This window comes from Opisthocomus hoazin, chromosome 2 (genome assembly GCF_030867145.1).
Source record: "Opisthocomus hoazin isolate bOpiHoa1 chromosome 2, bOpiHoa1.hap1, whole genome shotgun sequence".
NCBI lineage: Eukaryota > Metazoa > Chordata > Aves > Opisthocomiformes > Opisthocomidae > Opisthocomus > Opisthocomus hoazin.
Window position 1 is genome coordinate 42,408,170 of NC_134415.1, and position 26,901 is coordinate 42,435,070.

A 26,901-nucleotide genomic window follows, 5' to 3' on the forward strand; every position below is an offset into this window, starting at 1 on the left:
CAGACACATATAACATACAAGTAAACAAGACACGCAGGGACCAAACTTCCAAAACCTCTTAACTGCCATTTAATGCCAGGACAACTCTGTGGCCTTTTTTGGAAGTGTTTTTCATGTTAGAGGCTGACATATTTTTAAAAAATCAGTACCAGTCTTATTTTAGTGAGAGCTAATTGGGAATGGATTAAATAATTCGAAGGCTTAATATGCCGAAATCATTGCTGTTTATGTAGTGCTCTCTGTGAGAAGTTCTGTATTTCATTATTATAGATTCAGTGACGAGCAGTGAGTTGTAAAAGGGAGAAAAACCTGTGTCTAAAATGTCTTGTACAAACAGTGGTTGAAGAGCTAGGGGTGAAAGATAAATATATGCAGGGTTTTTAAACAGTTTTCCTAGTTGCACTGCTAAGTGCTGTTATTAGCTGTTTTCTTGACGTTAAATGTCACTTAGTGATTTGAGTACACTTAACACTTGAGATTTGTGTTTCTGTCGGGTGTAGATGAGTGTTTCGCTCATGTTCATCTGGTGTGCCTTAACTGAGCTGCTTTTTAGGTTGGATTTTTCTGAGCTGTTTGGGTCATTCTTTTGTCATCTTTTTTTGCAAGTAAAGCATGTGCTTTGGGGAAGAGCATAACTCAGAGCTTGAATTCTTCTGTTTTTTATAGGTTCAGGTGCAAGTCCATCCTAAACTTTCCTCTACTGAAGATGCATTACAGTATGTGGAAGAGTTAATTCTCCAGTTGTTAAATATGTTGTGTCAAGCGCAACCAAGGAGTTTTCTGGATGTAGAGGTATAGAGAATAATTATTATAAATCTGTAATAATTTGAACAGTTACACGAGAAGTTGATGTATTAATCATTTCACAGTGTAAAAAAGAAAGCAGTAATTGTGTATCTTTATGTAGCAGAACCTTCTGCATAATGCCTGCTGAGTTACCTAATAGCTGATTTTCCTGTCAGTTGAATTTGTTGTTCAATGCGTAGTAAAAATATCTCTGAACTGTACTACTGTAGAATAGATGGTGAGTGTATTTTGTGTACATAAAGCTGACTGGTTCCTTTAAAAAGACCTTTTTACCCCACTGATATTGCATACAAAATGTAGCTGCTTAGTCTGAGGCTCTGTGCTGCTTTCTCAGCATGGTGATTTAGGCTGAAATACCCCCCGCCGTCCCGGAAATTAGAACAAAAATAGTTCAGTCACTTTCTCAGAATGAGTTGAGGAACACTTCTTTCCTCTATATGGAAACCTCTTCAATTACAATTGCCTTTTCAAAGATCTACAACCTCTGTTGCTCAGAGAAGGAACTTGATGTTTGAGAAGAAGCCTTGATCTGAGGAGAGTTTCTCCATCTGAGAAACAAATCAGTTAAGCTAAATGAATTAAGCTTCTAAGCACATGAATATCTTGGCAGCCCTTTGTGCTTCACTGTGATTTGAAGACTTTGGTACCAAGCTACAGACTCCACGTGCAGCGTGTCTGTGGGTTTCTAGTACTTGCAGACTGTGCCTGTGCTGGGTCAGGTGAAAAACAAGATGCAACTTCCTCATGTTCTGAAGAAAGTGGACTAATGGGGGGAAAAAGAAAATGACGCCCAAAACAGCAACAACAAAACCTTAAAAAACCCCGGTAGCTGTCTCTGAGCTCAGGATTCATGAATTTCATTCTTCCACTTCTTGTTTTGGACACTGACACCTCTAATCGTGTTCCAGTGTCCCCTTTTATGGCTGACCTGTTTTGCAACATCGTTCTGGTCTGGCAGCTCAAGAGACAAGGTTTGTGGAAGGTTGTTAAATGCTGTGTTTTAAACAAGGCTAACAAAAAACTTGACAAAGAGCGTTGCATTATGAGTCTTATGGCTGTGAAGTCAGGATGAGAAATGCAAGAATTAGAGATGATCAAGCAACCTCAATTTACCCCCTTTGTGTTTATGCATAATGATGTTGTCTTTAATTATATGGTCATAGGCGTTTATTTTTCCCCCAGGACACCTTCGTTGCTCAATCAGTAGGCTGGACTATGTTAAGGGAGAGAATTGGTATTAGATAGTGAATGAGACCTTTTTTCTTTTTTTTTTTTTTTTTTTTGATAGGACCTCAGCTTTCCTTTTGCATGTTATGATTAGGGGAGGAAAAAAGCCTGTACTTTCGAAAGTTGAGTGCCACTTATATAGTATTGTATTCTACCCCAGTTTTTTGTCAGTGTTTGTTTGTGTACCTGTACCAGCTCTTTGTAAGTGGTCATTAACTTCATCTTCCTCATTTAATGGTTGCTGAAATGGGGCTTCTATTTACGTAAGTGAGCACTTGCAACTGAAACAGTCAGTGGGAACTGTGCTCTGAAAAAGTAAAATGTGAAATTATCTGATAAATTAGGTTTCTGGAATCTCTGAATGCCAGGGCTACCAAAAACAGTGAGGGTTTTGAACCTACGGAGATCTGTGTGTGAGTTCCAGCAGGAGAGTTGTTCAATGCATGGGAGAGTGTAGGTATCCTCAGGCACCCTGACTGCTGGAAGGAGTGAATAAACTGGGGCATATATGGTCCAACTTTAGACTAAGAAACTGTTTTTAAAATACGTGGGTGCTGTTGGACATTCTCTTTTCATCTCTTCGATGTTCATTGCCATTGTCAGAGCAGTTTGTGTATGTACAATCTGGACCATGTGCTGATCACTAGAGATGGAACAGAAAACTCATATCATCTCATCCAGTGACCATTCTGTACAGGGAATAAAGTGCTAGGATGAAATGTAGTCATGTATTTAAATGCTGAATTGCCAGGCATGTGCACAAGGGGAGCAAATTATGCCTCCAATGGCAGCTGTATTCTGACATTTCTCAAATTTTGAGCACGAGAGTATTATATGATAATGATATTCTGAGACAGCCTTCTGCATGTGGTGAGCAGCATATACCAAAATGATAAAATTTGTGTTCTATGAGCTTTTGAATTACTAACATTAGCAAGCATTCCTTTGTTGAGTAATGGAAAGTGATTTGATAATATAGTAATATTGCTAAGCTCATTCAGATTGTGCATTTACCCTTTAGTGCTGTTTTTTTTAAGGATCGTGTTCAAAAAAGTTTTCCCCATCCTATTGATAAGTGGGCAATAGCTGATGCCCAGTCTGCTATTGAGAAGAGGAAACGAAGAAATCCTTTATCTCTCCCAGTAGAAAAAATCCATCCCTTATTAAAGGTAAGCTGAGATGCAATCTTGCTTTTAGAATGCAATTACAAGTTGACATTTTTGTTTCACATAATGTCTGTATGCTGCCTGAAATGTAAACAAAAAGGAATAGGGGTCTCTATTTGTTACATACTTTTAAGTGTTCCAGTTTAGTTAATTGCATAGATTTCTTTTTTCACTTAAAAATTTGTTAATTCTCTATTGGACACACCAATCCAAGAATTCATTTGCTATGAATTTGATTGTTCGTGTTTCATTTTCCTTGACTAAAACATTTATGGATATTTCAAGAAGTATCTTGAGCATTTTAAGTGAGGTTTTTGGGACAGTCATTGTCTGTTGTCACTTCCCAAGTTAATTAAACAGCATCTACAATGACGCTGTTTCTTCTCTAGGTCTACAGACTACTGTGTTTCTATTACTAAAATAGACTGTGGGTATGTGGTGAATGTTTATTGAGTAGGATCTTAAACTGACTGGGTTTAGATGTAACCCATGGTGTGTATTTCATCGACTGAATAACAATGGAAGGCTTGTTTTTTTTCCTTTCAGGAAGTTCTAGGCTACAAAATTGACCACCAAGTGTCTGTTTACATAGTGGCAGTATTAGAATACATTTCTGCAGACATCTTAAAATTGGTTGGGAATTATGTGCGGAATATAAGACATTATGAGATTACAAAACAAGATATTAAAGTGGCAATGTGTGCTGATAAGGTAAGCCTAATTCTTGTTTCTCATGTTAACAGGAATTTTAGTAGAGGACAATGTCTATTCCTTATTGAGTACATGGAATGTTGTATCTTTGAAAGAAGAAATTACTGCCATAAAATATGGTTCTAGTAATAGAGGAAAGCTACGAAAAAGCTAATTGAGCTTACAGAGCTGCTGTTTGTGCTTGTAATAGTTAAGTCTCCATTTTGATATCACCTGCCTAATCTCAACTATATGTGAATGCTTAAAAATTTTTGTGAAGCAGTGCTAACTTAAAAATTTAACATTCCTAAACTGTAATAGTGGAGTCCTATTTTGTAGCTTGAAAAAATAAGGCTGAAATTAAGCTTGGGTGTTCTCCCAAAATAAGGACAACTACTGCATGTAAAAAGTAGTGTTTCGATGGTCCAGCATTTTAAAATAATAAATGCACCTGCATTAGCATCTCAGTCTAATCCTCCTTAGTGGTCCTTATTTTTATCTGCAGGTAGTCATTCTTGTACCTTCAGAAGATGGATTAGGTTCAGACATGAGTCGGCTTTCTTTCCAGCAGTGATAGAGCAAGGTCCCCTGTCTGTCTTTCAGATGTCTTTGTGCTCTAACTTCTGTGGCCACCTCATTAGCATCTCAAGTTTCCCATTGTTTAAAAAACAAATCTTGAAGTTAATCCTTGAAGAGATGGGATTTAAGAATCTCTAATTGTACTGAAATCTAGGGATTTTCAGATTTATGACCTCTTTTCAGTAGTTTGTCTTGGTCTATGTTAATCAATATCTTTGGATGGGGTTGTCTCTGTGTTTCAGTGAATGCCTTTGTCTCATTCCTGCTTGCTTTTTTTTTATCCTACTTTCTTGACCTTTCTTTGTCAAGGTATCTTGTGAGGTCTTGAAGAGTCAAATACTTCTCAGTCAGGACAGTAGTCTTGGTCACTCTTGCTTTTGGGCACATCTGCCTGGGTCGTTAGGGCAGGATTTGAAGGTGTATGTTTGAATATTTGTCATAGAATAGTAACAGGAACAAGTGCTGTTGCTGCATGCTTCTTTCTATCCTAGGAAAGGTGGTGAACAGAAGAGCTGTGAAGAAGTTGATTTAGGAACTTCCGTTACTTTGGAGGAACTCTTTGATATGCACACAGAAGAATATTTTGAAAGGCTCTAAAGCAGGCGTGCTGGTTTACTGCCTCAGCAGAATAAGCTGTTGAAAGGTGCTCTCAAGGTGTTTTCTTTCCAGTTGCATTGAGAAACTTTATAGTATATTATGTACATACGCACAACATGTGTTCTGCTTGTTTTTATTTTTTGAAACAAAACAACCAGAACATTTTCTTGGCCCTGTGTGCCTTTTTTTTTTTTTCTCAAGCACTTTCACATTTGCTTTTGTGCCATCCATCCATCTGGAAAATTTTGCCTTGTCTGCAAAAACCAGACTCCATTAAAATGCAAGCTGTTTTTCTTCTGCAGTCTGCTCTTGCTTCCAATTGCTCTAAATTCAATATCTGGACTATAGTTACTTTAATTTGTTTCTGTGGATTTCATAGTAATGAGACAAGCACGTCATGAATACAGCTTGGAATCTTCTAGCTCAAGTATGTGCTAGAACTGCATCCATGAAGTAAAGTTAAAAATATTTGCCTCCTTGAATACCTCCACTGTTCCATGTAATTTCCTACAGTAGCGACCTTATGATGTCCTGTTCCCCAGAATTAGTTAGGGTTCTCCTTACAACCTGAGTTCCATGTACATTCACTGGCTTTGAAAGATGAATTGCCTTCTGTTCTTAGAGCTTCAGGAGAAGTCAGTCTTAATGTGAAATGTCCATTGTTCTGCTTTCAGAGAAGCTTAAGACCAGGGTGTGTAGCAGGGACCTCTGACTCACTAGGAGAAAGAACCTGCTGTGTGCCCATTTCCCTCCTCGCTAGACCTGTATATTTTTGAGGAGTGTTAGGACAAGACCTGGGTGAAGAATGACTGCTCTAGGTAGGTGTGTTTCTTGCAATACTCAAGTCTGATGAACCTACCAGACCATCTCTTGAACTTTTAGATCCCCAAGTACTCTATAGCAGAATAGTTCATTTGTCTAATACTAGTAGTCAGCAACTTGGTTAACTGACATGTCTTTTGGAGAAGCACCTGTAACATGCTTCCAGGGTAAATGTCGTGTTTGTTGTGACTCGTTCAGAAGTTGAATTCTTGATGTCCAGTTTTACAATTATTTTGAAAAATGCTTTTTCGTTCTGTTTTCTGCCATTTTATAAACTCTAGTCCATGTTTAAGGTGTTAGCCTTCCCTTCTGTGGCTCTCAGAGGAGTATTTACAGCTTTGATCCTGCAGTCTTTTCCTCAGTCTTTTCGGTGATTGACAGCAGTCATGTCAGCCTCTGCAGTAACAGGCGTAGGTTGCCATGGCTTCACCTCCATCTGTTCGGAAAGGAGGCTGGCAAGCAGCACTTAAGTTTTCATTTATTTTGAAGTTCACATGTATTGTTTAATACACTTCGTAACTTGCTGCAAGGGCTGTAGCTCTGGACAACAGATTTGTTTAAAAATACTGTCCCATCTGTCTATCCCAGGACAAAGTCATCTTGTGTGTTGAACTACATCTTGTGCTGGCTTGTTGTTAAGATTTGCTACATCATTGTAGATTGCTTGTGGACCCTCTTGAGGTTTTCTTTCTGCTAAAGATACTTCAAATTAGGATGGCTTTTACTAATTTGCAGTCAACATATTTAGTTTACCTTTAAGATGTTCTTTGAGTATCATGGAGACAACCCAGAGTGTGATTTCTGTTTGCTACTTGCGAAGTCTCTGTAATGACTCCTGGCTCATATACAATGTTTGGAAGAAGTGTTCAGTGATCCACTTCTCTTGAAAACTTTGAATTATTAATTGCTTGTGTTTGGTAACCTTGCTTGGGTGTGAATTGGGACCTCTGGTAGTCATAGTTTTTAGAGGTCTTTTTGTTTATGTAGTTCTGTAATGTGACTGCTGCATTTTCAGAAGCTGGTGCCCTTTCTCGAAGGTCCATTCTAACAAGAGAACTCTCAGGAATTAAGGACAGAAACCAGGCCACGTACAGTGTGTGGGCAGGCCAGTATTCATCCATGATAGATTTCAGGGTTCTGAGCGTAATCAGGTGTGACTTCCTGCTAAAGCTGAAAAGCCAAAATGCACACACTTTTTGACTTCAGGTACTATATTATCTTCAGAAACTTAGATTATGTACGGCTAATTTAGAGTAATAGAATACAGCTAAATGCTCAATGTGTCTCTATAGTTCATAGACCTCTTAAAATTGTAATTGATTTTAGGACCCCGTTCTTGGAGAGATGCCTGGATTGGTCTAAATGACTGGGAAGTCTTCAGAAATTGCCACTGCAAATAATGACTCATGAATTCATAGCAATTAATATTGGTTTTGAAATGCTCAACCAGTTACAGAATGATAATACATAAATCTTAGTGCTGATCAGTCTGATTTCGTTGGAATAATAGATTTCCTTTGCTGGTAACTTACTGGTAGATCTTGAAAAGAAGTTGTTCTCACTTTGTGGATTTCCCCCTCTTCGCTATGTAGGTGTTAATGGATATGTTCCATCAAGATGTAGAAGATTTAAGTGCATTAACTTTATCTGATGAGGAACCCTCCACCTCAGGGGAGCAAACCTATTATGACCTAGTGAAGTCATTTATGGCAGAGGTTCGACAATATATAAGGGAACTAAATCTCATTATCAGAGTTTTTAGAGAGCCATATGCCTCCAACTCCAAACTATTTTCATCTCATGTAAGTATTGTAAAAACCACAAACAAATTCCTGCTATAATATCTATAAATTTAGATGAACACTTCTAGAACTTAACTGTTGTCCAGTTTAACACATCAGTAGTAGAGGAGGCACTCGAGTTCTGAAATGGAAGTAGTGAAGGAGCAATTGTGGGGAAGCACTGGTTTTGTAGAACTGTTGAAGAAACTACCCAATTTACTATGTTCACTTGCAGGCCAGTAATTTAAGATTTGTCACTGTTGTTCTTTGCTGTGTTTGAGTCACTGTAAAAATATTTTAAAAATAAATTCTGTCATCTTACATGAATTGTACAGAAAGCATGTAATAAAATATATTATAAAATCTAGTTCTGTTTAAGGAAGTGCTTGACTTTCATATTGTAACTGGGTTGCTTTGTACATAACATTCTTCCTCTTAGAAATTGTGTCCAATTCCATGTTGATTTTTGTCGGGGTCTGTTGCTTTTTTGCAGGATGTGGAAAATATATTTAGTCGTATATCGGACATTCATGAACTTAGTGTGAAGTTATTGGGTCATATAGAAGATACTGTTGAAATGACAGATGAAGGTAGTCCTCATCCACTAGTAGGCAGCTGTTTTGAAGATATGGCAGAGGTAAGAAAATAGTTTGGGGTTTTTTTACTACTCATGTGTATTTTAATGACTTGCACTTAGATGCTAAATGCATCTGTGTTGTAGCTGCCGGTGTTTAGGCTGAGATCTCTCCTTCCAGCCCCACCATGATTAATAGCCTGCCCATTTTTGAGAGTGCTTTTATCTTTTTAATTTCTAAAACTTGGATTTTATAGGCTTGTTTAAACCTCAGAGAGGGTGGGGCAGGGGGGGAACCCAACAGACACCTGTGACTAGACTTTGACAGAAATGGAGGCATCCTATAAATCGGCTGTAGATCAGGATTGCTATGGAAAGACAGAGTGGAACAAGGGCTGCTTTGCCAACAGGCTTGCTAGGCTCATGAGGAAGGCTTGTTAGTGGATGGAGACCAAAGCTTGCAGACTGCCGAACTGAGAGAAGGAGATGTGCGTAACAGAAAGCATGACAACAAGGGCTTTTGCACCTTCCTCCTGAGAAGGTGGGATGATCAAAGGCTCATCTGAAGTGTCTGTTTCCCCAGGGTGCGTGTACTCACGTACAGATAAAAGGATCTGTGAGTCCATGAACAGTTGCAGATCTATTGTGTGACTGGAATTAGCGACATGGCAAGAGGGCTTGCAGGATGGAGAGCTGTATGAACTAATACAGGCACTCAAGAAGGACAGGTGGGGAAGATGAAGCCAGGAGGCTTAGTAAAAGATGAGCCCAAATATATGGAGCTCTGTTACAGGATGAATGATGAGCTGGTTGAATTCTTAAGGATTAGATGTTGCCACCAAAGGACGTGTTGTGGTCAAGCTTCTGCAAAGACTGCCCAGTTGACAAGTGGCAAAACCTCTTCTGAACAAGTACGAGTCATCTTTGTATCACAGCCCCTGGTTGTCTTGGGAGAATAACCTTCCTGACATCTGCTGGGTGAACAATTTACTGTGATTCAAGTAATCGGGCAGATTTCTGGAGGGCTCTGGGGACAGTTTTTTGTGGCACATGCTGATGGGCCAACTAAGAAAAGTGCTGCACTTGACTGCTTTCTCATGAACAGGGAAGAACTGGCAGGAACATTGTAGCTAATGGCAGGCTTGGCCGCAGGTGCTAAAGATGGTAGAGCTTAAGGTCCTGAGAAAAGTGCAGGAGGTAAGCAGACTGAAGACCCTGGGCTTTGGGCGAGTAGACCTAGCTTGTTTAGAGAATTTGGAGGCAGGATCATGTTGATGGCTGCCTTGAGGGTAGAATGGGCTCAGTAGAGCTGGTTTATTTTCAAAGGAGGTGTATTCAAAGCCCAAGGATTATGCACTCTCAGACCCTGAGAAAAAGGGTAGGTAGAGCAGGAGGCAAGGACAAGCGCAGTTTGGAGTTCCCTGTTTAACCAAATTCAGTCCCATCACTACAAGAAAGACGTTGAGGTGCTGAAGCACATCCAAAAAAGAGCAACAAAGTTGGTGAAGTGTGTGGAGAACAAGTCCTGTGAAGAGTGGCTGAGGGAACTGGGGTTGTTTAGCATGAAGAAAAGGAGGCTCAGGGGAGACCTTATCGCTCTGTACAATAAAGGAGATTGTAGTGAGGTGGGTGTCGGTGTCTTTTCCAAAGTAGCAAGCGGTAAGACAAGAGGAAATGGCCTCAAGTTGCGCCAGGGGAGGTTTAGATTGGATAATAGGAAAAATTTCTTTGCTGAAAGGGTTATCAAGCATGGAAACAGGCTGCCCAGGGTTGAATCACCATCCCTGGAGGTATTTGAAAGACCTGTAGATGTGACACTTAAGGACATGGTTTAGTGGTGGACTTGGCAGTGTTAGGTTAATGGTTGGACTCAATCTGAAGGGTCTTTTCCAGCCTATATAACTCTATGATTCAAAAAGAAACAGGCTTTCCAGGAGGAATGTAGAAGCATTGTCTAGGCAGGTGGAAATGTTATTAAGAGGACTGCAGATCAGCTGGAGGTAAACTTGGTCACCAGCTTGACTGTCACCAGCAATACAAAGTCATCTGGTGGCCAAAGGTTAGTGGCATTCCTCAGGGTTTGATACAGGGACTGATAATGTTTAATGTCTGTATTAGTGTTGTGGGAGACGGTCTGCCTCATTAAGTTGGTAGGTGATGCCAAATTGTGAGGGGACACGCCAGAGGACAGGGCTGCTTCTTGGGGGACCTGACAGGCTGGAGAAACGGACCCACAGGAACCTCGTGGAGTTGAGTGAAGGCAAAGAAATTCTGCATCTGGGACCAAACAACTCCATACAATTGTCCAGCTGCATGGCTGAGGAGCAATACTGCTTGACGGGGCTTGGAAATCCTCAGGAATCAGAAGTGAAAGCTAACTGCCTACTGGGTTATACTAGCAAAAGTGTAGCCGGCGGCTGAGGGGTTGTTTCTTTGTAGCGCTTGAGACCACATCTGGAATACTGTGTCTGGGTTTGGTCTTCCTAGTACAAGATGCTCTTAAACATGGGGTTGCCATGATTAAGGAGTTGAGGCATGTGATGTACAAAGAGGGTTAGGAGTGCTGGGTATATTCTGTCTTAAAAAGAGAAGTCGAAGGAAGGAGATCTTTAAAGATTAGCCATTAAAGACTAACATTTGATTGCACTTTTGCCTTCATCCTGTGCTAGTTCCACCTTCCCTCATGTTCCTAGTGTCCCTCTTCACACTGTAGTGTATCACTGGAAGGCTTTTAGCTCCTTGCATCCTTCTGTGCAGTCCTTTCCTATTCCTACTGCAATACACAATCACCATGTCTCGGTCCTCTTTCTTCCCTATCTGTACTACTGAATCCAGTCCCTGGGATTCTTCCATGCAGCTTCCATTTTAATACCCACGTATGTACTTTGTCCCCTGCTTTTTTTTATTGGCAGTGCTGATTTATAATACAGACCACAGAAAAATTCTTTTGGAAAGTACGCAGTGCTCTTTGGCCCTGCTGAGAGCTGAAGAACAGCGTTGAGTGTTCAGCTGCAGCTACATAGTCAGTAACCTCTCATGCACTTTTCAACATGAAACTATGCCTGTCCAGCCAGGTTGCTGGCCTGATGGAGAGATGCTGTCAGTGCTTAGGCACGCTGGCTAGCATATACTACTACTCACCTGTGGCTGCGCTCGAGAAGTTGTGCAGTTTGGCTTACCCTTGTGAAGCTCTATGTTCATAAACTGCTTCGGCAGGGGAGTTGGACTAGATGACCCACAGAGGTCCCTTCCTACCCTGAACATTCTGTGATTCTGTGATCTTATTGCTGTCTTCAGTGACCTGAAGGGAAGGTGTGGAAAAGGCTTGAGGCAGGCTCTTATTGAAGGTTCACCACAGAGAACTGTGAGGCAAGATGAGAGAGAGCATGTGGATGGTAAAAAGGGTAATCCTCATTAGATACTGGGGGAGGGAGATCTGCAATGTGAACAACTGAACATTGGAATGTTGTACTTACCTGGATGATGCCCTGAGCTACTTTAGCTAACTTTGATGCTGGATCTGGCTTTGGCTCTGAGATGGGCCCTGCTTTTGAGCAGGGAATTGGACCAGTTGGCCTTCAGAGATGTCTTCCGGACTGAATTATCCATGAGTCTGTGCACATAAAAGTAATGATTCTTCTCTGTAGGTGTTTTGGGAGAAGTATGCAGATAAGTCTCTCCTATACAGTATGTGTATTTTATTTAAGAAATAGGAAGTTTAGGTATTAAATCAGTTTTGTAAAATTAATTCTGTATTTCTTCTTAGGAACTAGCATTTGATCCATATGAATCATATGCACAAGATATTTTGCGACCTGGTTTTCACGATCATTTTCTAAGTCAGTTGTCAAAGCCAGGAGCAGCATTTTATTTACAGGTAACTTTCTATTAAGTAAGCCATATTATTGATGTTACTATTTTAATTACATTATATTGTTGCTTCGATACATTTATTGTTTTAAGACTGAAACTTATTTTGTTTCTAGTCAATAGGTGAAGGCTTTAAAGAAGCTGTTCAGTATGTTCTACCCCGGCTGCTCCTTGCCCCTGTTTACCACTGTCTTCATTATTTTGAACTGCTAAAAGTAAGAACGTTGTGTCAATCTGATGTTTTTTCATAATTCTTAATGTTGGATATCAGACCTCCGTGTGCTCAGTTAGATGTAAAACCTTTTACTAGAATGTGAATGATAAAACTGCTATGGTGAAAGAAAAGCAGGTTATACGCTCTGGTGCGTACTATGATTGGCTGAATATCAGCTTGTAATTTCATGGAAGTTTTACAGCAGCTAAGGATTCGTGTTGCGTAATCAACTTACTATTAATTTAGAAAGCAATAAAGATCTAGGTGCTCTCATTCTTGGAATGATTGTTTCAACAGTGGTAAGAGATAATGGCAAATGGGTGTATTACTGAAAAAGTCCACGGCTTTCTCAAGCTGTTACTTTCTAAATTTAAAATCACAGTAGGATTTCCCTTCAGACTTCATTTTATTTTCATGAACGTTTCGGTGTTCTTGCAGTGCGCATCCCGTGGTGGTTGTAAAGGTGATATCCTTCCTTCAAAGGAAAGCTTAGTTGGTATATGCACTTCCTGTGTCGATGATGTAACAGTAAAGACTGTAACATAGACATGTAAAGAAAATGCCTACAGATGTTTTTTTTGGGGCGTTTGTAAGTTAGCATTGAAGAATAATCTTGAAGGAGTGTAGAACTTTTGGAGGAAAACTCTCAAGTAGAATCTTCATTTGGACTTAATGGAAACTCATAAAGGATAGAGCGTTCCAGACTTAATTACTTGGGGAAACTTGGATCAGAAGTGTTTAAAAAAAAAAAACCATCACCACCACCACCCCCCCCCCCAAAAAAAGTAGTTAGGTCATCTTTGAGTCGGTGTTTACAGTTATAACACCATTTTTACTGATTTAGATCTACGTGTACAGCTTTGGCACATATAGTTCATCTTGTATAACACACTTTTTTTTAATTTTTGAAAAGTATGCTTGATCTGTTTGCCTAGCTCATAGGTTCGGTCTGACTTTTCAGACATCTTTAACATGTCCTGCACCTGGGGAGGAACAACCTCATGCACCAGTACAGGCTTGGGGTGGACCTGCTGGAGAGCAGCTCTGCGGAGAGGGACCTGGGTGTCCTGGTGGACGACAGGTTAACTATGAGCCAGCAGTGTGCCCTGGCTGCCAAGAAGGCCAATGGGATCCTGGGGTGCATCAAGAAGAGTGTGGCCAGCAGGACAAGGGAGGTTCTCCTTCCCCTCTACACTACCCTGGTGAGGCCTCATCTGGAGTACTGTGTCCAGATCTGGGCTCCCCAGTTCAAGAAGGATGAAGAGCTACTGGAGAGAGTCCAGCGGAGGGCTACAAGGATGGTGAGGGGACTGGAGCATCTCCACTACGAGGAGAGGTTGAGGGAACTGGGCTTGTTCAGCCTGAAGAAGAGAAGGCTGCGAGGGGACCTTATAAATGCCTACAAATATCTGAAGGGTGGGTGTCAGGAGGATGGGGCCAAGCTCTTTTCAGTGGTGCCCAGTGACAGGACAAGGGGTAATGGGCACAAACTGAGGCATAGGAAGTTCCGTCTGAACATGAGGAGGAACTTCTTCTCTCTGAGGGTGACGGAGCACTGGAACAGGCTGCCCAGGGAGGTTGTGGAGTCTCCTTCTCTGGAGATATTCAAGACCCGCCTGGACAAGGTCCTGTGCAACCTGCTGTAGGTGACCCTGCTTCGGCGGGGGGGTTGGACTAGATGACCCACAGAGGTCCCTTCCAACCCCTACTATTCTGTGATTCTGTGATTCTGTGATATGTTAAGCATTTCCTTTCATGACAGTCCATTGGAAGGGAGGTGTGGTACAGCTTTTCTGCATTTTGTATGATAAAGATCTGCACAGACATAAGGAATCTCTGCTCATGCTTTTATCACACAGTCTCAAAATGCAGTACCTAGTAGCTTTGCATACTTCCGTGTGAACATGGCATTGTCTTATGTAATAGACAAAGCATGAAGGATTGACATCGTCTGACACACAGGCATCCTGCATTGCTTCTTGCGATTGGTAATTTTCATGGGGGAAAGAGGGCATGTGTGCTTACGGAAATAGGGAGCAGCTCATGTTCACCGTTCTTAGGGCAAACTGGAGTCTGAGCTAAGCCCACCTCCAGAAGGTTATCAATCTTTTTGCAACTCCTGACCTATGCTTTATGTAAAATTTTTGTCTTTTCTAGTTCATGCTCTTCTCACCCCCACCACCACCTTGTGTAAATCTGACATTGTTAGATTAGATTTTGTTCTGTTTGTGGTAACCTTACAGGTTTTCTTCCCGCTATGTTGCTCATCTCACATTTTAGTGAGACACTCGACACTGTGGTCTTGGATGTGGTACATGTAACAGGCAGTGATGGATAATAGAAGCAAGTGAAGAGATATTAGCTGTCATGATAGTAGTTTCATCTGTTAATACGTACATGTACACACAGCATATGAATCCCTCCCCCAAGTAGTCTCTGCTGGCAATAACATTTTCTTTCTTCTATCTGGAATCTTCAAACGGATTCCAGCTTGGTTATACTTAAAAATGGTCTGACAGAAGAGTATTTGCTATGGAAGGATGTTGATTGAACGATTAAGACATATAATCCTGACAATTTCACTGACACAGGGTTGTGTTGAATTCTTTTGTATGGTAAGAGACCCAATTTAGTGATTGCATGCAAATCTATGAATAATCAAAAATGCTGTGAAAATGGATCTCTTAGTATGATGAGACAAAATGTTGGCAAAGTAGTATGTGGAAAAAACGTGTTATTCTCTTGAATATAGGTATTTTTCAGGATAAAGAGATTAGCATTTTTCTTTAAGCTATATGGTGTAATCTTGCATACTTTGAAGTTATCTATTTAAAATGCATCTAAAAGTTACCTTCCAGCTATGCAGACTACAAAAAAAATAAATTTCTATCCACTGATGGTTATCCTATTTAGAAACTAAAGCCCTCCTGAAGTTTGGCAGGGCACCAGGAATGCACAAATACATATTCTATTTTTAGCTGAAGCTCCTTGCTGTAACTTTGTTGGAAAATCAGCATATGACTAAGGGCTGTGTTTTCTTTCAACCAACTTGAAAGTCCCCAGACTTTTATATAAGAAACTAACTATATAAAATAGTGTCTTCATATGAGACTGTGCTTTTCTGAAAAAATTCAAATAATATGAATGGTCTTTGCTAAATCTGGACTCTTAAGTGAAAGGTAGGGTGGTGCAAATAGTGCAGTTATTTATGACCTGGAGTTATTGAAGAAAGAAGTTTTAAAGCCTTGTAAACTGAATTGGGCACTGTTTCAGATGCTGTAAATTGTGTGCTTGTGTAATACTCTTTTTTTGGGTAAATAGATTACTTTAAAATTCCTTTTTTTTCCAAGTAGGAATGGCTCAGAGCATATGTAAGCTCTGCTTAGATAAAATATTATGTTCTGGAAAACAGGAGAAGTAGATATTTTTGTTTGTTTTTTGTTTTTAAACAAAGTGTGGACTTGGCTCCCATGACTTATGAATGGAAACTTCTTGTCTCTTTGCAAATATTTTTTAGTTGGAATTCTGCCTATAATGATCTTAAATTCTCAGGACACTTTCATTTCACAACAGCATCTAGTGTCTTTTATTTATTTTTTTAAACTTTGTTCTTAAATGATAAATAACTTGCCAGTCTTTACTGACTGGCAGTTCAGCTCAAGTAGAAGTACTCCTCAATTAAATTTTTTTTTTTGGTCTTCCTCTTCACTATGCTAATGTAACAATGTAATGTCCCAAACTATTTTGGGCTTTGCCTTTGTTTTGGTTCTTGGCGTTGTTTCAGCCAGGTTCATGATCCAGTGTAACAAATTTGATTAAGTTGGTTTGCGATCCATCTGTAACTGGTGTAACCCAGCCCAGGGTGAAAAATCACTGAGTCTTAACTGGTTGAACTTTGATAGTCTCCAAAGTTTTTGCAATATCTATTATAGGTCATTGTCTCAAAACATTGTCTGTGTTGCTTGTATTTATTACAGGCACTGTAATTAACAGGTTCTGTTGCTTTAGTTGGTTGTTCGTCTCCTTCAATTAATATTAAAAACAGAATATCTTAGATTCAGACTAGCTGTGGATTGTTTTAAGAAAGTATTCACTTAGTTTCAGCAAATGATTTTTTTTTCCAAAGTCACTTTTTTTGGTGTGCTTCTTTCCAAACACTGTAACTTGTATGTACAGTACTGTTTTGAAATAAAAGCATAAGTATTACTGTTCTACATGTATTTGTATATGTAACTGCAGATGAGGATGACTTTTTTTACATCCACTAGAGATAATGTGCAAATTTATGTCTCTCTGACAGATGAAGGCCTGTCTGCTGGAGGAAACGTAGCTTGACCAATCTGCTGCTAGTGTGTAATAGGGACTGCAAAGTGTATTTGAGTGTTTCTTGGGAGAAAAAGCTGTGGTGATGTGAAAATTTGTCTCAAATCTGAGAGATGTCCTAGAATATGGCAGTAGGTGAAAAATTTAAGCAACTTCTTCATATGGTTAAGCTAGGAATATTTATATTACAGCTACAATGTTGTAAAGGTATGGAAGTTGTGCCTTATCGTAGCAGTTGGAGATGATACAGCCAGGTAAATGATGTTCTGTATTTCTTACTTGCTTGTGTAGTGTCATTGACAACATTTCTTCTGCTGATCTCCTTTGAATGCTAGTGGGTTTGTGGTTTATGCTTGAAGTGAGCTATGTGTTTGGCAGCCAAAGGGAAGATAGTAGGGGGAAATAAAAGTTTCACACCTCTGTGTGTGTGCACTTTTTCCACAGACTTGGTAATTGTTAAGCTAACTATTGAAAATGTTATTCAGAATTTATTCCGTTTTTTCTTTCTAGCTGAGGTACTTGTTGTTGGAATTTCTATGTGTTTGTGTCAGATACATATATGTGCATGTGTATCACTTCATATGTTAATGGCTTACATAATCTGTTAGGAAGTTGTGATGGGGATGTATGTTCTGTTATATAGCTTTTCTCTTTTTACGCAAGATGTATCTGGGCTTTTGAGAAGCAGGTGTGTCTTTCCAGGGAATGCTCTAATGAGGAGTAATTATCTGGGAAAATATTTTTTCCACTTCACCACTAAAATTGGTTTTCTGCAAGAGCTGGATAAAATCTAACAAAAGTAAAAGTAAAAAATTCCTCCTCCTGCTTTGCTTACAGTCCTCGGTGACATTTGAGCTGTGTTATTGTCAATCTGCTGCTGGACCAACACATGCTGTACTTCGATCTCTTGAAGCAAGGGTAGGATGGCACAGGGCCAGGCTGTTGTTATCTAGACGGTGCCCTCTTTGGGGAGTCAAACGAAGCACTAACTGAACTCTGACTTTTGACTTCACTTGTTTAACTGTAGGGTTCCAGGGTCCTATTTTCTGATCCATTTTCTAGGAATACCTGCAGGGCAAATTCTCCCCAGTAGTGTGAGAATTAAGAGAGCTGTACTGGGGCAGACTTCTCTGGGGCTGATGATCTGTTCCTGGTTTTCAGTGGCTGCTGTTAAGAATGGTAGATAGCTCTTTAGCTTAAATGGCAGTAGTTCATGCTGAACACCCGAGGCCAAGCTGTCATGAAAATAGATGGGCATTACAGGAACTTGGGCAAATTTTGATCCTTTTTTTCCCCTTTAAATAAAAGTTTTGACATGAGTAATCCATCAAGGATTGAATGTTAAGACGCTTACTGTAGCTGAGATGTTCAGCTCCTTTAGGATGTCATTAGTTTTTGTGTCTGTGGCAGTCATGATATAGCCCTAGTACGCTTTTATTGCTGTAGAGTCTTTTAATAGCATTAATATATTTCCCTGTCCTCTTCTCCTGCCTCCATTCCCATCACCTTCTGTACAAAAGGGAGATCCTTGGAGAGAGGTAGCACTATGGTTGGGACTTTCATATACCTGATTTCTTCATTGGAAAAGTTTCTGAACATGGAGCTGTGGATTTAGTCCCGTTACCAGCATGCTTTCTCTGTTTGCTCTTATAGCAGTGGAGATCTAAGTTTTCTGTCAATACTTTGATATCTTCAGTGGAAACCAATGGAAAAACGTAGGAAATAATAAGCACAAATAAAACAAGATGCATTCATGGTTTCTGTAGACCAAGTCTGCAGATGGGATTCTGCTTGTCATCCCTTATTTCCTCTGCTGTTTTTTCCTTAATCAACGGGGTTTCTCTTAAAATCAACAGGATTCTACTGTGACTTCCCAGAAAGATCTCTGAAATTGTGAATTCATCTTACGTAGTGTTCAAAAATTCATATATTTCTATCCAAACATAGAGGTGCCATCCAGTTGAGCTTACAGCACTTCAAACTTTGTTGGCAAAGATCAGACTTGAATTGTGTCAAAGCAGTGAAAGTGGATTTTAATCCAGTTTGGAGTTACAGAAGAGAAAGGGAAGGAGTTTTCAAATTGAATTGTCGTTACTATGATGAAAAATTTGGGGGAAGAAGATGGAAGACCTCCATTACAAGTGTGGAAGTATGTAGGTAAATATTTTGTGATATTTCAAATACTAATCTAACTAAATGTTATCAACTTAATTATGAATTTTAAATTTCTAATATATTCTGCAGGTCTGCTAATAATGATGAGACAAACCAAAGTGACAGTAAGAAAGAAGAAAATTTCAGAGCATGAAAGCTCTGGAAGGATCTGTGTGAACTTTTACGTTTGTTGCAGAAAGGTAATGAATCTGCTGTGGAAGAGACATCAGCATATGCAAAAAAACCCCCCATATTTTTGAAGAATGCAGAGCAAATGGGTTTTCCATTCTCTGAGAAGACAAGGCTTCCTGTAAACAAAGTAGCCATTTCCCTAGTAATGGTATCTGGGCATATAAAGTGCATATATGGCAGCTAGTAGCCTACAAAAAGTCTGAATGTTTAGGAAATGGTTTTATGAGAACATCAGGGAACTTATTTGAAAGCAAAGCTTTGTGTTTGTATCTGTTCCTTGATGAAGGAAATGTTGATTGTTTAAGCTCAATGAGAATTGCTCACATACATGAATCCCCTACTAGCTGCAGAAACTGAGAACATTGTTTCCTGCTGAGCAGACACCGGTTGAAATACCTAGCAGGCTGCGGTAGCACTTGAGCAGGCCTTATCTGAAATACGCCCTTGTGAGAGGCTATAACCATTCATGGGAATGCTTGTGGCAAATTGGCCACGTAAGAAACCTGTCATGGAAAACTTTGAACTGTTGAATTAGTGAAACGTCAGCTCACAGACTTCTGTGTGGTATTGATTTCTGAATAGCTTTTCCTGACTTTTACTCAGTGTCCATCCTGATTTGAAAAATGACACTGCAGAGTAGTGTAATTTATTCCTGAAACAGATTTAATTTCATTCTGCACCTCTCCAAATGAGAGCATCCACATTGAGTAATCAAAGTAGTAATTCCTTAAATTCACATGTTTCTTTAATCCAAATGGTTTCATTTTTTGGGGCTCAGGTGAAGTTTGAGGTACTTAAATTTTCCACATGTCTTTGAGATCTATTTTAAGTCACATAGTTAAGCTGTACAAGAACTGGGCTGGATGAGTGGTCGGTGAGGTGGATTGAGAACTGGCTGAATGGCAGAACTCAGAGGGTTGTCGTCAGTGGCACTGTGTCTAGTTGGAGGCTGGTAACTAGTGGTATTCCCCAGGGGTCAGTACCTGGCCCAGTCTTGTTCAACTTCTTCATCAATGACCTGGATGAAGAGTTAGAGTGCACCCTCAGCAAGTTTGCTGATGATACAAAACTGGGAGGAGTGGTGAATACACCGGCAGGCTGCTATTCAGCGAGACCTGGACAGGCTGGAGAGTTGGGCAGAGAGGAACCTCATGAAGCGCAACAAGGGCAAATGCAGGGTCCTGCACCTGGGGAGGAACAACCCCATGCACCAGTACAGGCTTGGGGCAGACCTGCTGGAGAGCAGCTCTGTGGAGAGGGACCTGGGTGTGCTGGTGGATGACAGGTTAACCATGAGCCAGCAGTGTGCCCTGGCTGCCAAGAAGGCCAGTGGCATCCTGCATTGAGTGTGGCCAGCAGGTCGAGGGAGGTTCTCCTTCCCCTCTACTCTGCCCTGGTGAGGCCCCGTCTGGAGTACTCTGTCCAGTTCTGGGCTCCCCAGTTCAAGAAAGATGAGGAGTTACTGGAGAGAGTTCAGCGGAGGGCGCTGAGGATGAGGAGGGGACTGGAGCATCTGTCCTATGAGGAAAGGCTGAGGGAGCTGGGCTTGTTCAGCCTGAAGAAGAGAAGGCTGAGAGGGGACCTTATAAATGCTTATAAATATCTGAAGGGTGGGTGTCAGGAGGATGGGGCCAAGCTCTTTTCAGTGGTGCCCAGTGACAGGACAAGGGGCAACGGGCACAAACTGAAGCATAGGAAGTTCCATCTGAACATGAGGAAGAACTTCTTCCCTCTGAGGGTGACGGAGCCCTGGAACAGGCTGCCCAGGGAGGTTGTGGAGTCTCCTTCTCTGGAGATATTCAAGACCCGCCTGGACAAGGTCCTGTGCAGCCTGCTGTAGGAGACCCTGCTTTGGCAGGGGGATTGGACTAGATGACCCACAGAGGTCCCTTCCAACCCCGAACCTTCTGTGATTCTGTAACTGGGAAGCTTGTACTAAAAGTTGAAATACTTCTTATTTTCCCATTTTAATGCTTTACTTGTACAGTATGCTTCCCAATGGCTGACCGTGTTCTACATTGTGAGTTAAAACTTAATGTAAAATAAAAGATGAGGGCTTTTTAGCTTCTGTCTCTTCTAAAATGTACTTCCAAGAGAATGCCATAGGCTTTTTGTAACTAATTATCTGATATATGAGGTTGGATATTTGACACGTTTATGTAAGACTATGTGACTTAATGTAACTTTTGAAAATTAAACTGAGAAGGCATAGTGAAACTTTGGAGAAAAAGTTTTTACCATTACTTCAGCAATATATTAGGTTCTGTTCCATTCTTAATGCAAATAACTTGCTGTAATGTAAATCTAAATAAACAGTTACATAAATGTATGTATGTTTTTACTGCACTGTGCTTAAGATTGTCTAAGTTTATACAAAAACAAAATAACTTTTGAAATTCTCATGCATTAAAGCAATGTATGTATGTCCAAGAATATGGCATGTGGAGAAGCTTCAAGTGGGAAGTACCTTTTAGACTGCTAGCATTTTCCAGAAGTGTATAATGGTCCCTGCAGTTGTCCCCATTTGCTGTTCCACATGATTTCCTCATACTTTATAAAAATTAAAGTTTCTGGATATGAGAGCACTTTTTTGCCCAGCATACTCCTGCTTTGGGCTGAGGTTTTTATTATTTGGAGGAAGTGCAAAAAACCAGAAAACTGTTGGGCAGCGCAATGCTATTGAGCCAGCTTCCAGGATTGTTTTATGGCAAAGTGCGAGCAGACCTGCCTGCCTGCATTTGTCAGAGGAGAAACCCTGTTATTTTATTCTTGATCATAAAATAGCCTGTTTCAGGACTGGCTTTTGGTAGGAACCCCATTCTCAGAAACATGTTGAAGAAAATGGTGAGGCATTTAAACAGCAGCTGGAGTAACTGGTGTCAGTAAACTTGAAGTTCTTGTGAACATTGCTTACTTCTGTAGCATTTCCCTATAGAGCAGATAGCAAGGTCACACCACAGATCAGGCTTGTTTTGCCAACTGTGCAAGTGTTCTGTTGCCTTGCTGTGGGCTTCAGGATCTTTGAAGAAATTACATCTTTTTGAAGAGGTTTCCCTGAAGCAGCACTAGTTCGAGCTTGTTCCAGGTACTCCTGTGTGCAACTTCCACTTGTAAGGTGGGACCACGTGTGCACTAAACTTCTTGGATTAACGTTCTGAGGGGCACTAAGTATGGTTAGCACCTACAGTCAAGTGGTCTTGAGTTAAGCTTAAATCAAGCAAATTCATTTGTAATTCTCCTGCCTCCCATATGCTGTTGTGTCTTTTGTGTATAGAAACTGATTTGTAAACTCTCCTCCCAGATGCACTGAGGAACCTGTGGTTCACAAACTTTAGCGGTTAGATTTAGAATAATAATCTAGGAAGACAGAAGTCTAGATTGTGATGTAAGCCTTGAAGTACAAGATTTTGTGTCCATTGTGACACCTAGTTATATCTATATATATATTTTGTTATATCTGCATATTCTCATCAGAATTATAAATGTATTTTCTGTCATTGTCTTTCTAGATAGATGCTTCCATGACAGTGTAAGAGAAGGACTACCATAGTCTAATTTTGCACTGCACGGGGAGGATTTATTTTCTTTTTATCTGTTTGGAATTTCCTGGGTTTATAAATAGCTAATCCTTATGTTGTGCAAAAGGTAGAACAAAATACCTTGTCTTCCACTTCTTGATATCTCTTCAGAGCTTGCAGCCTGGAATGTAGAGTACTTTTATATTAGAAATTTCCCTTAGCAATGTATTTTACAAGTTTGTTTTCCTTGAATGGCCAGGATACTGCATGAATAGTGTTGTGAATCATACAATCATTGTAAACCAGTATTTTCTCATAAGTTTATTCAAAAACACGACTATACTACTACTGATAATCAGAAATCTGCACCTTCTTCCCATACTAGTATAGTATTCTTCACGTGACACTTTATAAAAAAAAAAAAAAAGCGCACACTTTTATTTAGCATCTACTTGATTCGTTCATTAGGGGGCACTGCACAGCTATAGAAGAATCAATGGAATTTGCAGAGAAACTTGGATGTGTTTCCTGTGATGCCATTTCAGTTTCCATAACCTCCTCTTCCAAACTGGCCAGGGGCAGTGTAAGATGGCAGTTATTGCTGTAATTTAAGCTTAGTTCTGTTGAAGACTGGTTTTGATAGCAGTTTATGGTATTTATACAATACTAGAATATACATTTTCTAATACCTTTTCTGTGTGCAGAGAACTGCCTTCATAGTAGTTCACAGCACTGTTTTATTTGCCATTGGTGTTGGTCTTATGCTTAAGAAGGCGCATACTTCTATGCACTACTTTCTAAGTGTTAAACCTGGAGCATAATTACACTCACTGGACTTTGATTTAGTTTGTATATACAGTTGGAAATACGGGTTACTTCCAATGGATCCTGATGGGGAAGTGTTAGTCTTATGCAATTGCTTTCTCTGCAGCATTGTATACAGACATGTCTTTTGCTTTTGGACATGGGCTTTTCTGTGATGAATACCAAAATTTTTGCAGCTGGAGACAAATTGCTGTAAAAAGCGTTTTATAAACTCAACACAGGTGCAGAATGCTTTGCAGTAGTGAACATCAGTACCAGTATGTTTCTGAAGAGAAAGTACAGGGAGTCATTTTATTCCAGGTATTCGAGTTGATAAGGTGCTACATTGAGAATATTACTGATTACTTTATGGAGCTTTATTTTTCTGTTGGTTTGGTTTGGTTTAGTGCTCCCCTTACACATGCTACCCGACATTTGCACAGGTCTCCTTTGAGATTTTTTCCAAATGTTAACACTTCCTTCTTTTGGGGTATGGGCCATTTTTGTTCTACCTTATGCTAGGCACCATGGTTCTGTGTTAGTTTGACTGGACCATTTAGGTTGTATAGACAGTATTAAAAAAGAAGGAAATAATTTCTTAAGGTTTGTTGCATGTTGAGCCTAAATTACATCAGTTTTTGTCCTGTATTTTGTGTGCCTTTTATGCCTTACCCTGTCTCCTGGGGTACCCTTAAAAGCAAATGGCAGAATATTGTAGGATCTAATAAGGCTTGTTTTCAAGGAGACTGGGCTAAAACAATTGTCCGTTGTTGAAGTGTAGCTACCCAGAGATTATAGGAAATCCAGCCAAACTCTTTTGATGGAAGTCAGCAAAGAGGCAGTGTGCAAGGCAAAGAGCCGCCTTTGAACTCATGCAGGAAAGATGCGAAATCTTAGAGGTAATTATGTCTTTTTTGTAGCTTGCTTTCAGGACTTCTGCCAGCAGTGCTGCCCCTTCTTATTTGTCTGAAGTTCTCTCTAAACCTAGATGATCTGCACAAATGAAGCAAAGGGAAGATAATACCTCTGTGTTAAAACTAGAGAGTAGAGGAATAGGACGGGGGTAGTCTGTTCCTTCATGGAGTGATGTATTCTCCCTGAGACTTTTTGGGAAGTAGTGCCTGTTGTGGTGCATTGTCAGCCCTCTTTCAGTGGCAGTCGCATGAGTAGGCACTCACGCCTAATGCCAGTTAGGTCAAGTGTGTGAGAGATTGTGCTACATGAACCAAAGCTGTCTAGAATAAACCTTGTGGTCATCCTTATGGCAGAAAACACAAATAAAGTTGTCATTGGCTTTGACAGCCGTTGCACTGAATGATTAACTCTGACTGGGGAAAAAAACTAGTGCTATTCTATGGCCCGTTCAAATGTCAAACATGAATATGTTGTATTCAGATGGATTTTGGAGGACAATACTTACATTTCACACTGGAAGCAAACAGCACGATCGTACTGTTTCCAATGGTGTCTGTTGTTCTCTGTTGTTCTGGTCCATGCCAGCCTGTTGCTTCACTTTTACCACCTCTGTCAAAACTAATCTTTCAGTTCTGTGGAGCCAGTTCTTGGTGTGTAGTAGTCAGAAATGCTGGTGTCTTAATAATCCTGTAAATAATTGTTACTTCAGTTTTCTTGTCTAAGCCACAGCTGTAGTCAACTGTTTTTTCCACTGACTAGAATGTGAAAATTTTAATACTTAAATGAAGACTTGAGAATCTTAAGCATCGTAAGATAAAAATGTGGCAGGTCTTGTTTTATGGAAGTTATCTGTCACAGCGATAGTTAGACACAAAGTATTAGTATTAACCCCTCTTGTCCATTCTTCGTTCATAACTTCTTTTTTGTGCTTTAAGAAAAGTTGAGTTAGTATATGAAGGCATTAATGTAGCTGTGTACTTGGCTAGGGACTTATGTACTACCCTGGTTTTACAAGCTGGCCGTGGTTAGATGCTCCCATGTTTTCTCATGAACAGCCAAGCAACCCCTCCATGGAGGAAGAACACTTCTCCCCACCGTCCCTCTGGTTATTGTTTTTCTCCCCTTTGTCTTTTTGTATGAAAAAAATCACAGTCCTGGTGGATAATAAGCTGAACACAAGCCAGCAGAGCACCCTTGCAGCAACAAGGGCCTGTATTGCTGTACTACAAGTGTGTAGTCATCGGGTTGAGGAAAGTGGCAGTGCTTACCTGTTCAGTACTGTCAGGGCTGCATCTGGAGAACCGCGTCCAGCTTGGGCTTCCTGTGGGCACTGATGTGCTGCAGCAAGCACACTGGAAGGTCTTGTTAAGATGATCTGAGGAACGGAGCATGTGATGAAGGAGAAGCTGGGGGGAGTGGGCTTACTCATTCTGGAGAAAAGGAGGCTGAGGAGGAGAGGAAACCTTCCTGCTGTCTTTCACTGTGTGATGGATTGGGGAAGACAGAGAAATGCTTCTCGCAGCTGCATAGTTCTTCCACGTATTCCACTATGAAAAGTCAATAAGGGAAATCCTGATAAGCTATTAGGATGAATAATTTCTCTGTGAGGGATTTCAGACGCTGGAACAGACTGTCCAGAAAGGTGGTAGCCTCTCCATACTGAGAGCAATTCAAAACTCAGTACGGCCCTAGGCAATCTGTGTGTTGGCTCTGCAGTTGAGCTGGAGGTTGGATAATATAATCTCCAAGGTCCCTTCCAACCTGAATTATTGATTGGACTGTGATTAGTGAGGTGAGAGCCTCTGCAATCTTTTGTTTATAAATGTGATGAAGGAGTTTTGCTTAGCTTTTGGTCTAGTTTGCCTGTTTCAGGAGTGTTTATATGTTACAAACGTACAGACATGCCACAGATTTGGTCTTGTGCTGTAGAATGGTATGTATGGGGATCTCCCTCTTCACTTGTTTCTCTTAAGACTTAATACCTCTATAGGATTCTTTTTTTGGAGATGTAAGGTAAATCAAACTAGTTTTGAAGTAAGTAATGTGTGCTTGAAGGCGTCTGTATCTGGGGGAGTGACTGCTGCACTTGTTTTACTGAGGTTAAGGTCTTAGCAGACAGTTGTCTCTCATCTGTGTCAGCAATGCACCTGATTATTTCATTAACTTTAATAACAAGCAGGAGCATGCAAAATCACCAAATGGTTGGATTTCTTCTTCCTTGGTCAAACTTCTGGATTTGCGCATACCAAAATGCTTGTAACACTTTTTGTATTTAACTTTCAATGTTCACAGCAATTGGAAGAAAAAAGTGAGGATGAAGAAGATAAAGAGTGCTTAAAGCAAGCAATAACTGCCCTACTGAATCTTCAAAGCAGTATGGAACGGATATGCTCCAAAAGTCTTGCAAAACGAAGGCTTAGGTAAACATGTTTCCATTTTTCCTGCTTTCTGCTCTTAATGCTTTGCTGTAAATCCAGTGCTCCCAGTTTCCTCTTTTAGTAAACAATGAACAAAATAGTTTGTGACAAGCCTGCTTTTTCAGAGGAAGTGACATCAAAGCCAAGATAATTTGTTATTGTTTTAAAACTGTTCTAATTTCTTTGTGTCCCTGCATACTGGTAGTTGAGACATTCTGAGAATTCACTGGTAAGTAGAAAGTTTTGGCGTT

General features: G+C 40.3%; 1 protein-coding gene across 5 annotated transcripts in view; it reads left to right on the plus strand.

Moving 5' to 3' along the window:
- SOS1 (SOS Ras/Rac guanine nucleotide exchange factor 1) overlaps positions 1 to 26,901 on the plus strand; it is a 53,099-nt gene that overhangs the window by 8,502 nt on the left and 17,696 nt on the right. For all 5 annotated transcript variants that reach the window (XM_075413391.1, XM_075413395.1, XM_075413393.1 and 2 more), the window contains 8 exons: positions 667 to 792; positions 3,072 to 3,203; positions 3,747 to 3,911; positions 7,481 to 7,690; positions 8,163 to 8,306; positions 12,010 to 12,120; positions 12,230 to 12,328; positions 26,526 to 26,653. In XM_075413391.1, coding sequence (XP_075269506.1) covers positions 667 to 792; positions 3,072 to 3,203; positions 3,747 to 3,911; positions 7,481 to 7,690; positions 8,163 to 8,306; positions 12,010 to 12,120; positions 12,230 to 12,328; positions 26,526 to 26,653 — 1,115 coding nt within the window. The remainder of the gene's footprint in view (positions 1 to 666; positions 793 to 3,071; positions 3,204 to 3,746; positions 3,912 to 7,480; positions 7,691 to 8,162; positions 8,307 to 12,009; positions 12,121 to 12,229; positions 12,329 to 26,525; positions 26,654 to 26,901) is intronic.